The sequence below is a fragment of the Protomyctophum parallelum genome (assembly GCF_964188405.1).
Source record: "Protomyctophum parallelum genome assembly, chromosome: 14".
In the NCBI taxonomy this organism is placed as follows: Eukaryota; Metazoa; Chordata; class Actinopteri; order Myctophiformes; family Myctophidae; genus Protomyctophum; species Protomyctophum parallelum.
This window is the reverse complement of record NC_139709.1, coordinates 29901132-29919592: the sequence shown is the minus strand read 5'-3', so window position 1 is coordinate 29919592 and position 18461 is coordinate 29901132. Positions and strand designations below refer to the sequence as shown.

At 44.0% G+C, this 18461-nt stretch overlaps 1 protein-coding gene across 2 annotated transcripts; it reads left to right on the top strand.

Annotated features, from left to right (window-relative positions):
• Window positions 1-505: 505 nt before the first annotated feature.
• Window positions 506-17626, top strand: LOC310870926 (mitochondrial coenzyme A transporter SLC25A42). Of its 2 annotated transcripts, XM_083782303.1 has the most exons (9): window positions 506-806; window positions 3464-3510; window positions 4999-5153; window positions 7759-7870; window positions 8559-8584; window positions 9270-9436; window positions 9927-10043; window positions 11659-11810; window positions 12538-17626. In XM_083782303.1, exons 3-9 carry the CDS (start codon window positions 5067-5069, stop codon window positions 12846-12848), a joined length of 972 nt encoding a protein of 323 aa, XP_083638429.1. In that variant the 5' UTR covers window positions 506-806; window positions 3464-3510; window positions 4999-5066; the 3' UTR covers window positions 12849-17626. The 2 variants fall into 2 exon arrangements, with proteins under 2 accessions (XP_083638429.1, XP_083638428.1); XM_083782302.1 differs by lacking the exon at window positions 3464-3510.
• The last annotated feature ends 835 nt before the right edge of the window (window positions 17627-18461 follow it).

Genomic DNA, 18461 nt, shown 5'->3' with positions numbered 1-18461 from the left:
GTTTTCAAATCAGCCTCAGAAAACATCAGGTAAGTAATGACACCCATTGCAGAAATCTGCACGGCGTAGCACGTGGTAATTATAAAAGCCTAACTTATATATTCTATATTCTGGGCTAGTGTGCTTCCACTGAGATAATTGGACTGCTTGAATTCTAGAATCAGGCCCGGTGGCCTGCCTCCTAGTGGCCTGCCTGGCTGTCCAAGAGAGATAGGGAATATACCATAGAAATGTTATAGAAAGGTTTGAAGAAGGAAAGCAGACCTTTATACAGTTTCAGTTATTGAGCAAAAAGTGCCTAGATGGGTCGCAGATAAGTAAGCCTGGGGGCTGGGACCGAGGCTACTAAATGGGTCATCATTGTTTTGGCGTGCTCACATATCACGCCCCTCTAACGGACCTATCAAATATACGCTACCTCCCACTGACTGCATTTCCCACAATGCCACGGTGGTCGCCCTTGTCAATCGGCTGGTCCATCCGCGTAGCGACAGTAGTAAAACACTTATCAGCATGGACGATCCCAGCCAAAGTCACAGTTGGGGGCAACGAGTCCTGGAAATATGTGAGAGAAAATGCCTTTAGGAGGACATGACAAGGTTACAGACAACAGACAATGTTAAATTTTTTCGTGTTTGGATGTTATCAACATTATCCAACAGGTTGTATTGTTAATAACGTTAGCCAAACAACAAACGTTAGCTCAGTTGGTGTGCAGAATCTGTTAGCAGCAACCTTGCTAACGACCCTAAAATAACACCCCAGAGAGAGACAGAAAGCAACGACTGGTGTCAAGAATCTGTAAGGTAAGATGTTTAGAGTTTATGCTCGGATAAGTCACCGTTTGGTTGGAAATGGCTTGCAAAGATAAGGCTTCTTGTAAAGAGTGTGGATCCATACAGCCAAGCCGAGCCAGGTTAATATAATGTGTTGCAACTTGTTGTCTTGTCTTCAAAGACACAGGAATGTGTCGAAATCTTCTGGACTGTTCTCTATGAACGTGTAGGCACGCGTTGACCACTGGTGCACAAAATACCCGATTACATGTGTAAACTTAATTGAAATGCAAATTGCCACAGAACACTTTCACAATATATTCAACTTTACCAAACGAACCGAGGAAACAAAATAAAATGGCAAAGTAGTCTGTGCTAAATTGCATATCAATTTTGAAATGTGCATGCTTAAAAATGGCAATAAAAGAAGTGATTCAGCAGTGATTGTGATGTAGAGGAACTACCTGTCTGTGCAGGTGACAGACATTTGAAACATCGATATATAAAGAACAGCAAGAAGAATCAGTCTTGTGCAAGTGTGAGAGAGACAACACATTCTATAACCTAGCCCTACAAGCAGAACCCAATGGTACTGAAGTTTCTGATTTTTTTTAGACCCAGACCATGGGGTCCTGTTCCAGCTCTACCCTGCCACCTGGTACGCGGACATAAATAAAACAAAACACTGTGTTTACGGCCTGTCTGCGCTCTTTGACGACTTTTTTTTTCGTGTGAGGGCTTCTGAATATGTGAACTATAAGTACCTATAAATACCGCTGCGAATATATCCTGTGGCGCGGAAGCCGTTAAGTATTTTTAATCTTTGTTTGACCGATTTGGTCGCTTTGATTCTTCTTTTCCTTCCTTGTTTATTGACACCTCATTGTACCGCCTATCTGGCTAGCTAGTGGCGCTATAGCTATGACAGAGCAGATCAGAGGCAGGGACGTAGCCGGCACAAGCCAACCGCACATCGGGAGGCGGTACAATTGGATGTCAATAAACAAGAAGAATCAAAGCGACCAAATCGGTCAAACAAAGATTAAAAATACTTAACGGCTTCCGCGTCACAGGAGATATTCGCAGCGGTATGTATAGGTACTTATAGTTTACAGATTCAGAAGCCCTCAAAGGAAAACAGGCCGTCAAACTGCGCAGATATGATGTTACCGAGCATATTTATGTCCGCGTTCCAAAATTCCCATACGAAAATATAGATATGTACAGGGACCCTACACAAAGCGACATCCAAATTTCAGAAAAGCTTTATGGAGGGTTCCGAGAGCGGCTATCTATAACCCTGACCCTGTAGTCTACTAGACAGGGTTGTAACATGTCTTGTCTCTACTAGACAGGGTTGTAAAATGTGTTGTCTCTCTCAGGTGAAGAAGGGATGAAATGAATGTAACTTTCGTGTAAAACAAATAATTATACTGCAAATCTGACAGCAATTAATAATGATAAATATTTTTATCTATCTACTCTGATCTTATCTGGGATACAATATACAAGTGTCTGTGTCCCAGCAGGGTCTAAGGTTACCTTCTGATGAATTGAAAATGGTGGACCCAGTTGTAAACAAGTGTAATGCTTTATCAGTCTACAGTAACAGTATTTGTATTAAGTTGTGCTTTCATGTGAAATGTAGTTGTACCCATTCTGAAAACTGTTAATACATACTTCAATCAAACAATCAATCTACTACTACTATTACAACTCTAATAACTAAGCAAACAGATGGCAAGTACTATAAGTCTACATAAAATGCTATCTAAGTTACATAAATTGAGCCTTTGCATATGCCTGTAAGGTCGTCGGGGCTAGGGACATGTCATACAGTACATCTAAGTGCGTACTGTATGCAAGTGATTGTGCCCGTGCAGTGCCAGTGAAAGTGTAATCATTGGAATCATACATAAAGTGATAATGTCAGTCGTCATAACACATATCATGTTTTTTAATGCTGTTGTGTAGCATCTATCTATAGACTATGACCTTCCAGACTGTCACCACTGCTTGATGATTTGCTGACCATTATTACAACAGATGACTGTGTGTTCAGTTCACACTCAGTGAAATCCTCAGTGTTCTTTAATGGATATAAAATAAATTGTGGAAACAGCAAGTGGTTCAATCATCTCCATTGCAGCTGTAGCAAAGCTCCAGACAAACCCTATATTCCCACCAGCTTGAAGTGTAAACTGATATGCCTGCTGTGTGAATGGAGTCTGGGAGGGAGAGGGCACGCTTGGGCCAGGGGGAGTGAGGGTGAAGAGGTGGGAGAGGCGCCGGGATAAGGGGGCTATTAAGGCCCTTTCCAGGGTCTGGCCTGATGCCCTATATTGTGGTGATGCCAAGCATAGTTGCCCCTGACTACTCGCCCATGTCAACTGCCCCTCTGTTTGCTATCACTTTCTCTCTGTTGTCATCTCATCACTGCCTCTATCCATCTTTTCTTCCCCCGATTTCCCTTCCTCACACTATTACTAAGGGGTACTTTGACCTGCTGGCTTTCAAGCGAGACTGATTGTGTGGAGTGTAAATGATTAGCCTTATTTAGAAGTTTTTCTGTACGTTCTTTCTTGTAGGAATTAAACTTGGTACCTTTACTTACACAAATGTTTAATATCAGTTCTTCATCCACCCATGAATGTATTAAATACTTCTAGGTGTTCTTGTTTCACCAGAGACTGATCTGTTTAATGAGCTCCACCCCAGAGACTATTTGTGTTCTGTAAGTATAGTATGTCTAGTATAGTTAAGTCCTGACTCCTGACAGTTCTATGCGTGTGGACTCTGGAGGGGCCCATGGGTTGGCTGACTTTCCTTGTACAGACACCTTTCACCCAGAGAGGTCATGAAAGTTGTCAGTCTAAGGACAATATTGCTGTTGTGTGTTGTTGCATAGCTCTGCATGGCTTAGTCAGGGCCTTTTTATAGCTTTTGGAAGGTGTGTGTGCCCAACAGTTGGAATATCCCCGGCTGTGACAACACAACAATCCGATTGATCAAAAAACAGTTGTGCATGTAGAGCCTGACCGACCGATTGGACCGGTCTGTCCAACGCTGATGATGATCCCATTTTTGGAGACTCCTAAACCGCAACGATAACTGACCAATGTTTTTGTGAAAAAAGCCCTATTCAAACGTATAAAGGCAAGGTATTTGCATGCATAAAGTGAGAGGCAAATCGAGTGGCAAAGTGAGTTCAACGCTGTTTAATGCAATCAGATAGGACCTTTCTGTTTGGATGTAGGAGCTGTCAAGGACGAGGCCAGAAAGTATTTTTTGCCACTCGGTAGGCTGCTCCTGCATAACTTCCAATTCCAGATGTCACGTGCATACCCTACCCTCTATACATACATCTTCAATAATGTGACACAATGAGTACAGTATGTACATGCTATTTTAGGTACCAGTAATAAGTATATGGTTCCACTTCTGGCTCCATCAGTGTGTCTTAATAGTTTAGTACTGATTTTGTGATTTGACTCTGAGATATCTGCTTCCATGCTTATTGATGAATTATACAGTAGGGTAGGTTAGGCTCGTTATGGTTGTGCAACTCACTGCTGATGCTGAATGGCCTGACGTAGTCGCACCTGAATGTAACGTTACCGGATGGACGGTCGCATGAAAATCCATCCTCCTTAATCTGTGTCATTTGAACCCCCACCCCTTCTCTCTCTCTCTCTCTCTCTCTCTCTCTCTCTCTCTCTCCACTCTGCTGCTCATGGGAACACCGGCGGACATTGTGTGATGTTGTCGTACCAGACAGTGTTGTTGTGTTGCAGACAAAAAAAAAAGAGATATCAAAGCAGATTAAAATAACACACACAATTAGCCTAGTTTAAAAAAAATGGAAATCCTAGTCAGATTATCTGCCCTTTCCATTGTAATAATTATCGTTTTCCACTGAGTATGATATTGTATTCTTCTATTCGGTACTCATATCAGGCATATTTGGAATATCTGACCTGTTGTTTTCCTTGGCTTGTACTTTCAATTCTTTCCAACTCTATTCTTCTTCCTTTTCCTGTAAACTACAAATAACGGGAGCTTGTATGAAAAATAATTTCACCCTTTAAGTGTAAGGTCTACAACTACGATTTGGGCATTGATTGTGTTGTTGACACGATGAAAGGAATTGTCAGCCCACCTGAGTCTTGATATTTCATTGCCTCATCTAAGATGAATGTCTCTCCCTCTTTGTCATTGGCAGCATCTGGTGCTGTCTCCCCCTGGAGGCTGGGGTACATGAGTGTGTCCAGTGACATCAGTGTGTAGTCCATGGGGATGGGGAATGGAGTCCAGGAACAGCGGGTGGCGCTCCCACAAGCAGAGGTGCGGCCGGTGGCCTCCTCCAGCCAACCAGAGGTAAGCTACTGGCGTGAAATTACATTGATGATCAGCGTACGATCATGGTCTCGTGCTAAAATAGCCAATCTACCAGCTCTCACAACGTATCGTATTGTGATGTGTTGTGGTCTGCTGTTTGCACTATTTTGGGAATATTTGGAAGGTACTAGGTAGTGTCCCTATTAGGCCCATAATGGTGACACTGGGTTGAAAGTGTGGTTAAGATAAACTGCAGAGGGGCAGTTGTGTTGACACCCAGAAATTCCTTAAAGTCTTGTCACAGCCTTTCCCTGTCGTATGATTCGTGATGCATTGTGAGCATGTAGATGTGCAATTTTGACTGTTTTGGATCATTCTTGTCAATTTTGGACTATTATTTTGCCTATAATCAGGTTGAAAATGGTTAAAAGCCAAATTAGATTAGTCAATTAGTTACAGTATATCCTCTGTGTCTGAAGGAATCGGTTACAAGCCCTGTAGGTTGTGCTGCACAATTAATTGAAAGGTCGAGATCTAGAGTCGGACACCTATGCAGTCTCATTTTGTGAATAGTCGTGCAGCACTAGTTGGCAGTCCAATACATTTGAGTTATTGCTCTTATGTTATTGTTAATGTTTTTATAATGCATATTTTCATGGAAAATATGAGAATCGTCAATTCTTGTGGAGGGAAATCGAGATTGTGCAGCCCTACCTGTACGTACTGTATACTTTTCGGGATTCAAATTCAAAACTAGTTACGTAAAAGTGTCTCTCGGCGCGCTTCGAGCCTGCAGTTCTACTACTTTTGATACTATTGTGTGACGCTATAGTCGACGTCGTGTGATGAAGTAGGCCACTTCATTTACGGGAAAAAAAATAAAGTAAAAATATGGAGATGAGAGACGACAGCAGCGGGCGGCATCCTCTTCTGCCTAGTAGGAATGGCTAACAGGCTAGGCCTGGACTTGTATGAGAAGCTAAGCTATACATATGGAAGATCTTTCTTTCAGTTTTCCAACTCTTTTATATTACATTTGTCAGTAATTAATTTGAATATTATAGTTATATGTCTTATCTGTGCTGTGTTTGTTTACAAAGCCTAAAAGCAAAACAGTAATGTAATATTTATTCATAATGCTAACCCATGTACTGTGGCGCTCCGCGCCTGTAAAACTCAACTACGCGCATGCACGCAAGCCCGCACATGCACATGCACATGCACGCAGAGTGTGTAGCCAGCAGTGGGACTAGCCAACACAAAACCACCCCAACTGTGAGAGTAGTGATTTCCTCGTCGGAGCGTGGCTGCTCGTCCGACGCCCGGTTCTCGCTGGCGTCGCTGACAACACCGTGTCGGTGTGGATCACCCCGGATCGTAGATGAGGAAACGCTAACCGCGTCATCAACTATCAGTAAGGGATTTACACAGCGCTCTGACCATGACTGTCTGACGTTCGGACTGACTTTGTTTTGTTCTTTTATTTGTTTGGGGGAACACTCAATTAATAAACTGTGGATACTGGTGCTGCGTGCCTGAACATTATTTGTACGTCATATTGTTTCCCACGTGACGTGACGTGGGAACGGAACATTGAACATTTATTATTTGATTTGGTTTGGGGTCACTGTTGATTGAATATACAATACACTGCTCACTTAAATGAAGTCCTCTGTGTGTGCGTGTTTCCTTTATGATTCTGTATGGTATTGTTGTGTGTCTACTGTTTGTTCCAGGGGTTGATATATTTATTTATCTATCCCTTGTACGGTGGTTGGGGCTGTTATTATTTTACCTATTTTGTCAGACTGGGTCTCTGACTGGCACCCCGACGCGAGCTCGCCCCAACAAACCGCTACAGTACAATGCAAAGTAAAATTGGTAATTGCAATTACGTATGTAACAATTCATTATCAAGTAAAAAGGTGTGACGTATTCCAGGGTGGGAGAAAACATCTGGCCCAACATCACTTGAAAGCACATTCAGCCATTATCCTGATAAGCCCCGTTTAATGATCTACTCTTCCTCAAATACTACTTGAACAAGGCTATGTTTAGTAGTAGAACACTACTAAAGGTGCCCCCCCCTCCCGTACCGCCTGGCTATGATCCGGCCCACATACTGTACCAGCTTGTGCTATTTGCTGTGCCTTCGCGTTTTCCTTAGCACTGACATCGGTGTGAAAACAGGCTCTCGTCATGCATACACCTGCCCTCTCCTCTCCATCCAGACATAGACCTGTTTTTCTGAGCATTATATACATTTAACCGTGTCACAATTGGTACTTAATCGCAAATAGCAATTATCGATTAACTATCATTGATTAAGCTTGTCGACCAGCTACTACCTTGAAAGCTTGTTGGTCACTGTTTGCACAAACCTGGAAAGCTGGGCATAGGAGGGCCTAGCGCCCCTCAAAATCTGAGCAAAGAAAAAAACATTAACCTAAGACTAAGAGGCAGAAATGGAGATTTGATTTAGGTGGCTACTAGTGACTAGTGTGTAATCATGTTTTATTACTACAATGTAATCAGCAAATTGCTAAATATCTAAATGAAAATAGGTTTTTACCAGTGGGAAAATCTAATGTTTCACTCAATGTAAGAGTGACTATATTCTCTCTCTCTCTGTCTCTGTGTGCAGGGCCTGAAGCAGACTCCGTCCATCCTCAATTCTCTCCTCTCGGGGGCTTTAGCTGGAGCCGTAGCAAAGACGGCTGTAGCCCCACTGGACAGGACCAAAATCATCTTCCAAGGCAGGCTGGATGCTCCATTTATACTTCTGCTGGCTTAAAATAGTTTTGATTATAGGACATGGACACAGAATGGTCTAGATTCTAGAACAGGGGTTTTCGACTGATTGTGAACGAGGGACCACCACCCTGACTTAGAATCAACCTGGTTGCGTTGATTCTGTTGTGTTGGGTGGGGATATCGGCTAAGATTAGTGCTTTTGTAACACTTGCTATGCATCCCATTTGTATCCCACTGTTTCTCAACCATTGACTACTAATAATTTCCTAAAAATAATGACTCAACCAGACAATCCGGTGCACTAACTGCCTTTTTCTGTTGAATTTCTTGACCTTCAACTTGTCTGTAAATGACTACACGCATAGTCATCATAGGTCACCAGGTCATTCAGTTCTCTACTAGTGGAAAGATTTTTTTTTTTTTTAATCAACAAATCCTTCATTACTTCGCTATACTTCATTTACTGTTAAACACCTGGTCTAGAACAGTGGTCTACACAGTGGGGTCCAGTGGTCCTTGATGGGTTTCCAGGGGGTCCCCAGATACATTTTTGATGGTTAGAATGGGAAACAATGGATGGTTTGTAAGTCTTAATTGCACAAGATTCTTTTAAATTGTAGGCTATGTATGTGTTTCCATGATGAAGAATGTTTGAGCTTGATGTGTTTTTTGTTTTTATTTTCTTTGCAGTGTCCTCAGCCAGATTCTCTGCCAAGGTATGTCGGCGGAAAATAAGATTCACCTCCAGAGTGTTGTTTTTCTTTTACCAACAAAGGTCTTTATTTTTTAAACAGTCCTAAGTACTTGCCTGTATCACAGTTTGTGTGGGCGTGTTCCTCTTATTCCCAGGCCTTGAAAAAAACCTAAATACAGTTAAATCTTCATTCCATAATCTTGGTGATTGGAGATGCTCTCCCTGCTCTTCTATTGAGAAATGTACACTAACTATATCCTGTGGTCGGGTAGGACACCTGCTGGTGGACAAGTGGTACTGCGTGAAGCTCAAAAGTGCAGTTAACAAACAGGCTTTCCATATTAAACAGCAGGTGTTCAGATATCGGGTAGAACATAACAGATTGCATCTTTAAATGTTGTATTTACATTTTCAAATGTACAAATTCAGTCTGAAATCTCTTATTTTCTATTTTGTTTTTCTCTGATGCCACTAAATTCCTTCCACACAGACTTATTCTATCTCATTTTCCATTCACGTTTATTTCCCTGTTGTATTGGATCTTTCCTTCATGGCATGTGTTTCCCTGCTGCTCATACGTGTGTGTGTGTGTGTGTGTGTGTGTGTGTGTGTGTGTGTGTGTGTGTGTGTGTGTGTGTGTGTGTGTGTGTGTGTGTGTGTGTGTGTGTGTGTGTGTGTGTGTGTGTGTGTGTGTGTTTCCCATGCAGGAGGCCTACAGGCTGATCTACAGGACCTACCTGAAGGATGGCTTCTTCAGCTTGTGGCGGGGCAACTCTGCCACCATGGTGCGAGTCATCCCGTATGCTGCCATCCAGTTCTGTGCCCATGAGCAGTACAAGATACTGCTGGGAGGCTACTATGGATTCCAGGGGAAGTGAGTGGCTTTTTGTGCACGCACGCAATCACTCACACACACACACACACACACACACACACACACACACACACACACACACACACACAACTGAGGGACGGTGAGTCAGCAACGCTCTCTGAATAATCAAATATCCAAGCCACCCCAACCGATTTCAGATGATGCTGTATGGTGGCTACAGTAGCCACAGGGTCATGTCATGTGGCTATGTAGACACATGAACAAGCTAGCCAGGGCAAAAACGTGACAAATAAAATAAACTAATAGACATAATGCCATGAAACATGTTCAGTGCATTTATGCTTCCCGGCAGATGAACCCACTATTTGACCGACTCCATCCTCCTAGCTATCCTCTAGCGCCACCCTCTGGCCATAATATCAATTTATCTCACAATGCATCACCTGATCTAGCCTGCTGATTTTGGGGCCCCGTTTTGCCCATGAGCATCACTCTGATCCATGTGTTTAATCTTTCTTCTCTGTTCCAGAGCCCTGCCTCCATTTCCAAGGTTACTGGCTGGCTCCATGGCTGGTACCACCGCAGCCATACTCACCTACCCCCTGGACATGGTACGAGCCAGGATGGCTGTCACTCCCAAGGAGATGTAAGGACTTGTGCTGGACGCTTATGCAAAAATCATAGAGTGGTATATTAAAGGTATAGTGAAATGGCTTTTTGGGCATTTTATTTAGAAGTTTCAGCCTCAAGACGGCAAGATCTTAGTTTCTGAACCAATCAGAGTGTCGCATCCCTCCAGGCTATGGGACGACAGGGACATAGATCTGACACCTGCACATATGCAGAGTGGTTTGTTTACAAAGTGACAGAGAGACGGCAGGAAAGCCAGGGGATTTTTTTCTAACCTGTACATAACCAATGTACATATTTTAGCGTGATTATTATGTTTAAAACGAGTAATACACTGTCTGGATGTCATCTTGAATGAGATTAAATGAGTATTTCTGTAATCAAAACCACCTGTGTTTGGAGGACAAATGGGTGAGCTTCATTGGCTTTTATTGATGTGTATCTCTTCTCTACACGTCATCACGCAACACGTTTTTGTTTTAAGGATGTAATACATTTTTAATTGTATGAACCTTTAATATAAAAACGCACAAATGAGAATTTTCCCATTTTCTTTTTGTCATCCATTGGTATGGATGCCCATATGATGACCACGGATATGGTCTAAACGTGTGAAAAACGTATTTTTCATTTCACTACACCTTTAAGCCTAATTCATACTCCGTAGTACAACAGTGTATCTTGCTAATAAGAATGTGATGTGTTGTTGGCTTGTAACTCTGGTTATTTTCCCATGTTTGTTCTAAATTTGTGTTAAGTGATTTTCTTTTTAATATTCAATTTGTCCCCACTGTTCATCACTGATCCCCCTACCCACAACTTGGCTGAAGTGTGTTGGACGTCTCTTTGTGATCTTATAATTAGCATTAGTGAGGGCCAATTATATGCGCTCTTGCAGCGTGCTCACATCTAATGCCACGCGGTCCATGTTGTCGTTTCTCCGTGAAGATCGTGTGTCCGAGTGAGAGAGACACACACACACAGCGATGTGTCTTTGGCCCTCTGACAGTGTTTTTCCCCGTTCTGGGCAGGTTGTGTGGGCACTGTGTAATCGGTCCATCGCATCACGGAAAGGGAAACTGCGAACACCCACAAAGCCGGGTTGAAAACGCAGAGGTGATGTCAGTGACGTCACGGCCACAAAGTGCAGGCATAAACGGCACTTCCGCATACTCCGCATACGTCACGGTCTATGATTTGACCATCTGAACCGTGCACAAAGCTGTGTGTGCACAAAGCTGTGCACACAGCCGGGGAAAGGAACTGGTTGGAATAACGTGTTCCTTCCACACGCTACGTCCAACCAGGGAAACTCCCCGCTGTCAGGTGTAAAGGAGCAACTTGGACACTCAGGCATGAAGGAAGCATGAGTTCAAGTCCGTTGCTCTCCCCAGGTTGGCGGAGGGTGTGTAGAGCCCAGGATCACATTAGATAATTGACACAGGGGTGAAAAATGGGTTACAAAATCGTGGGATACACTTCTCAATTGTGTGTGTGTGTATATATATATATATATATATATATATATATATATATATATATATATATATATAGAAAATAGATGAGGCAAAACAATAATCCATAATGTGACACCCGGGCTTGAGTCGTTCCATCTCCCCCTGTGTGCTCAGGTACAGTAACATCATGCATGTGTTTGTGAGGATCTCACGAGAAGAAGGCATGAAGACGTTGTATAGAGGTTTCGCCCCCACCATCCTGGGCGTCATGCCCTACGCCGGGCTGAGCTTCTTCACCTACGAGACTCTGAAGAAGCTCCATGCAGGTACGACGCTCTGATGTTACACCTTATATGGATACAAAAACGAATTAAGAAATGAAATGCTAAAATGAGAGAGCTTTTAAAATATGTGGAATGTTTGCTTTTCCCCTCCCAAATCATTGTGATGATTTGGGAACAGTGGTTCCTGTTGGGCACTGGCCTACTTGGAACGATGCAAGTTGCTAATGAATGCCCCACAGTTATGTCTGTGTCCCTTTATGCCCATATATGGAGTTCTTTGTCGGGCATGCCCAAATATGGAGTCTATGCAGGGCCCCTGCCCGGGCTCTGGACAGGGACCCTATCCAGAGCCCGGCCAGGGGTCCTGTCCAGAGCCCAGGCAGAGGCCTTTTGTGGCGGTTCTGGACAACCATGGGTCCGACCGACACCGGCACTGCACGCCCTGTGGGGGTGTGGAACGCGCGTGTCGAATTTGAAGTCTGGGACGAACGGTTCTCGAGTTACGTGCATTACAGACGTACACACGTACTGTACAGACAGAGACATTTATAGATAAGATATTTCAGTTATTTGTCATATCTGCCCTGTGCATTTTTCGATTACCAGACGAACATTTGAATGTATTCTTTATGTTCCAATATTCAATGCCACAAACACAATTAAATCGTTAATCGCAATTACTTGTGCAACAATTAAATTCAAATTTGTAATCATGACAGCCCTAGTTAACCAACCGACTCGTTTCTTTTTGTAACTCCTTCCCGCCCAGAGCGAAGCGGGCGGCATCAGCCCTACTCGTACGAGCGCCTGGCGTTCGGAGCGTGCGCCGGCCTCCTCGGCCAGTCGGCGTCGTACCCGCTGGACGTGGTGCGGCGCCGCATGCAGACGGCAGGCGTCACGGGCCACACGTACGGCACCATCCTGGGCACCATGCGGGAGATCGTGGCGGAGGAAGGCGTCATCCGCGGACTGTACAAGGGCCTCAGCATGAACTGGGTGAAGGGGCCCATCGCCGTGGGCATCAGCTTCACCACCTTCGACCTCACGCAGATCCTGCTCAGACAAGCGGGCTACAAATAGCCCCGATCGGTGAAGCTGGAGCTGCGCCGCGCCGGGGCGGGGAGCTGTTTTTCCGGCGAGCGGCACCGTCGTGAGACTGACCAGGCGAGTTGAGGCGAAGAGAGGAACACAAGGAGGGTTCACCTCGTAGCACGAGCAATCACTCTCCTAACGTCAACTGGCTCAGGATTTTGTGGGCATCGTTGAGTGTACTATTTAACAGCTTTTACGTGTGCACGTAGGGGTCCCGAGACGAGCGAGTCCCCCCCCCCCCCCCCCCCCACGGGCACGAGGTAAGGCAACCCTGTACACAAGGTACATGTCCTGTACAGTATGTCCAAGTGCAATAAGCTCAATTTTTCATTTTCCATTTCTACAGTTTTTCTTTCATTCTTTTTGCACACAGAATACCTGCCTCTCTCTCAACCCCCGGGTGTGTGTCAATCAATCACAGAGCCCCCTCCTACCCACCTTACTGCCTTGTGTACGCAGACACCCTTCCAACGCAAACTAGATTACCCCTCCCCTTGGTGACATTTAATTTTGTTCGTCACATGTGGCCCTATGAGATTGTGTTTGTTGTGTTTGAATTGGGTTTAAAGGAATTAGACCACACACGCACAGAGAGAGAGAGAGAGAGAGAGAGAGAGTACGTAAGGGTGGCATTTTAAAGGGAAAACCAATTATAAAGTGTCTTGGTAAGGTATTGGTTCACCACGAGCCCCCAGAATAGTTTCAATGTACCTTGGCATAGATTGGTGTGTCTGGAAGTCTACTGGACGGAAAGGAACACCATTCTAACAAAAGGTAATCCCTCGTTTGGTGGAGATAGTCTTTTAAGTTTTAACACAGGGACCGATTGACGTGCTTGGTCATTAATTGTCAAACTGAGACGAGCGGGCAGCTAGGCAGGATACCTGACAGACGTATAGCGACAAAGTGGGCACGTTCAAGTTCACGTTCATCTTGCATACATGCCCGCCTTGTGTTGAGCGTTTGTCTATGCAATGAATTGTCTATTCACACGAGGAGCGCAATGCGACCTCACAGATGCAAGCGAGTATGGCGGTGTAGTGTCTCTCCCTGTGTGAAAGGCCCTTAAATGGGCCCGATTCATACTTGTTGCATCCGTAAGTACAGAACCTTAACAACTGTTTCATGTATTCATCACTCAATTTACTGTGCAGTATCTATGATGACTATGACGATGGCTGTAGTTTTAATAATTCTACACTTATCACAGAGATGGTGCTCTGTTAACCATTATCTTTTTAACTGTACAAGTCTGTGCTTTACCACAGTACCACTCCATCATGCTTGGTTTCATCATCATTTTTAACTATTTATGATTAACTGTGGGAGTTAACTGGTGGGTTTTTATTCGGCTTGTGCACACTGACTCAATTTCATGTTAATTGGGGTGTATGACGTGCGCAAGACCTGGCGTGCCGTGCACACAGATTTATATCCGGTATGCAGAGGTTTCTGTGTGAATGTCTTTTTAATGTTTTGTGGGTACCGTACGCCATCTTTCAGTATGAAAGCTACGCAGTCTTTTAAATATGAGGCCCCTCGTGTAGGTACAGTATATTATTCATAATCATTTTATAATTCTCGTCAAACCAGTCACCTTGTCATCGTCATCCTGGAAGATACCACTCCCATCAGGACAGAAGTGTTTCATCATAGGATAAATGTAGTCACTCAGAATAATAATAATAATAGTATTGTAGTACCCACTACATAGCAGGCAAATAACTGCAGTAGCCTATCATTTGTCACCCTTTTAGGAATTACAAATGACAGAACCGTAACCACAGCTATGGTGCCATATACTACTGTAGATATTTACCCTCATCAGCACTATGACCCAGAATCCATTTCTAACGGATAGGCTGTCACGCTCTCTGCAATCGTAATTGTGTGTGTGTGTGTGTGTGTGTGTGTGTGTGTGTGTGTGTGTGTGTGTGTGTGTGTGTGTGTGTGTGTGTGTGTGTGTGTGTGTGTGTGTGTGTCATAAAATGGAATGAATGGTTCTCAACAGTTCAGTCGGTAAAATAAAATAATCTTATCCCGTGTTAGAAATCCAATAACAAAAGCTGTGAGCTTTGACCTTTTTCACAAGACGACACAGGTCGCATCGAAACGGGAGCTTCTCTTTTTTTCTTAGAGGTTGAGGTTTCACGTTCAGAAGAACCACACTGAATTACGCCTATATTGCAATTCTAGTGCCAACCGTTAAAGTTTGACCCATAGACGCCACAGCCTATAGTACTAAGCCTGACATTCTGCTATCCAGATTTCTCTGCGAATGAGCTTGCCTCCCTTCACGATTGCAGAAGGAATTGTCTCTCTCATTTCCAGCTTTGAAAGAGACTTGATCAAATTTCAACCCATTGGAACCTGTGGAATCTACTGTATGTGGAACTAACTCGATTCCACAGTCTGAAGAGCTGTATACAGCAGCCTCTAGTTTTGCTAACCTGGCTCACATCGAGCTCTGTCGAACAGAAAGTGTTTGAATGCCTATTACTTTAACCATTTTCAACCTATCGGCTGTTTTCGCCGCAGGCTCAAGCGGTTAAGTATGGTATGTAACACGTGTCCAGTATGTATTCAGGGAGGATGTTGTGTAAACACGGAACGCCCGTAAAGTTCTCACGTTTGGACATTAACGTGTGAGCCGTGAGGAGTGTCAAAACGTATGCGACCACATCCATGCAGTCAGTATGTGGGCAGGCTGCCAAGACAGTTTAACACGTCCACACACAGTGTTGATGCAGTCCTCGTGTCCGTAGTCTCTATATTTAGAGAAAACACACACACACACACACACACACACACACACACACACAGAGAGAGAGAGAGCATGGCCTACTGGCCGTCAGCATTCGCTCTGCAGATTGAGAGAGCAGCTGGACACTTTTAAGTGGGGGTAATGGGGGGCGGAGGGGGGTTTGGCTCCGTCCACTTTGGTTGGTTTGGCCTGGGCACTTTCGTCTAGATGGAAAAAAAACGTTTATGTGTGGCTTTGCTCCGGCGATGCTTCAGAACGATGTGCGCAAGTGTTACAGACTCTTGAGTTAGCAGAGACTTAACCCATTTTGGGTGGGAACCTCTTTTGGTGTTTTAAGCATTATGTTATGCTTTAGCTATTGAAAAATAGCAGATCTACAAGCTCATAGCAGCTTACGAGCTTGTAGGTCTGCTATTTTAGAAAAATCACAAATGTGGCGCAAATCTTTGAATATATATTCTTTCAGAGCGTTTTAAACTCAAATCTTTTCTTCTGGGAGGTCCCTGGAACATCATATTTTCAGATGGAGGTTGGTGGCCAATTACATCATTTTTGGGATCCTTGACATGAAATATTGAGCTCCTCTGAGGCTCTGACATAGAAACGGGTATTTCAGAAAACTGTCTTTAGAAGACATTTTTTAGATTTCGACGTCGAGTCTAAATGGGTTAAATATACACAGTTCTTACAGGATTAAGTTGATGATTAATTGTCCCACAAATTGCAATTAACAATTTAATTGCGTCTTGCATCGAACATTAGGAATTAGGAATTCCCTTTGCCTTTTAGGCTTTGTAATCACAAATTGCACATGGAAGATGTGCAATCTTTTCTAACAAATACAGAAGGATATCACTGACATATTTAATAATTAAAAGAATATATCTTTCCACAAAATAGCAGAAATAGTTGATCTACAAGCGTACAATACGTGTTTGTAAGCTTGTACTGTAGATGCGTAAGTGAGACAGTGTTGGTGCTTAAATAGTCGTGAGAACGGTTCTGCGTGCCTGTCTGAACTACCGTGATGCTCCGTTTCTCTGATTGTGCACAGACGGAGTTCAGAAATAAACCACCATGGTATTTATGTTTAGGGGTGGGTACGACCGTGTGTGTGTGTGTGTGTGTGTGTGTGTGTGTGTGTGTGTGTGTGTGAGAGAGAGAGAGAGAGAGAGAGAGAGACTGGCCTACTTCTATAGAGACTCCAGTATTGTACTAGACTAGATGTTCTACCCAATGCTTAATTTTTGCTTCATCATACATGCAATCTCCCACCGAACAATGTACAAGCCTACAATGCGTCTACATCGCAACGCGTTGTGAGCTTGTAGATCGACTGTTCAGCGCCGGACACCGTCATATAGACTAGGTATAAATTGGGCTAAACCCCCCCCGTCCCCCGTCTCTGTCCAGACCATTGTGACCGTCATCTTATCCTTGTGTTGAAAGACGTCGTGATTGTATTCAGTCATTGTGAATCTGGAATTCACATAGCTAAGCACACACGTGATCATATTCATGTAGCGCTGTACAGCTAAGCGCACACCTGATCATATTCATGTAGCGCTGTACATCTAAGCACACACCTGATCATATTCATGTCACGCTGTACAGCACAGCTAAGCACACACTAGCCTCGGAGACCACAGGAGTTTCGTTTAGTCACAAGAAAAAAGAAACGCCTCGGCAAACGAGCCACATTGGTGAGTGCGAGTGAACTACAGTTCTACAGAGTGGCTGAACTGAAGGGGTGAGTATTCTCCGCTGTTTTCCAACGGAGGAGGGTTAAGTGGAGGAAGGGGGCGGGCACTCCGCTTGGTGAACCAATAGGACTGATCCAGGCATCCAGCCGGCACCCGCCCCGCTATACCAGAAATCACACTGGCTGAGCCAGACTAAGCACACGCCTGATCATATTCATGTAGCGCTGTACAGCTAAGCACACACCTGATCATGTTCATGTAGCGCTGTACAGCTAAGCACACACCTGATCATGTTCATGTAGCGCTGTACAGCTAAGCACACACCTGATCATGTTCATGTAGCGCTGTACGGCTAAGCACACACCTGATCATGTTCATGTAGCGCTGTACAGCTAAGCACACACCTGATCATGTTCATGTAGCGCTGTACGGCTAAGCACACACCTGATCATGTTCATGTAGCGCTGTACGGCTAAGCACACACCTGATCATGTTCATGTAGCGCTGTACAGCTAAGATCATATTCATGTAGTGCTGTACAGCTAAGATCATATTCATGTAGTGCTGTACAGCTAAGATCATATTCATGTAGCGCTGTACAGCCAAGCACACACCTGATCATATTCATGTAGCGCTGTACAGCTAAGCACACACCTGATCATATTCATGTAGCGCTGTACATCTAAGCACACACCTGATCATATTCATGTAGCGCTGTACAGCTAAGCACACACCTGATCATATTCATGTAGCGCTGTACAGCTAAGCACACACCTGATCATGTTCATGTAGCGCTGTACAGCTAAGCACACACCTGATCATATTCATGTAGCGCTGTACATCTAAGCACACACCTGATCATGTTCATGTAGCGCTGTACGGCTAAGCACACACCTGGTCATATTCATGTAGTGCTGTACAGCTAAGCACACACCTGATCATATTCATGTCACGCTGTACAGCACAGCTAAGCACACACCTGATCATATTCATGTAGCGCTGTACATCTAAGCACACACCTGATCATGTTCATGTAGCGCTGTACGGCTAAGCACACACCTGATCATATTCATGTAGTGCTGTACAGCCAAGCACACACCTGATCATATTCATGTAGCGCTGTACAGCCAAGCA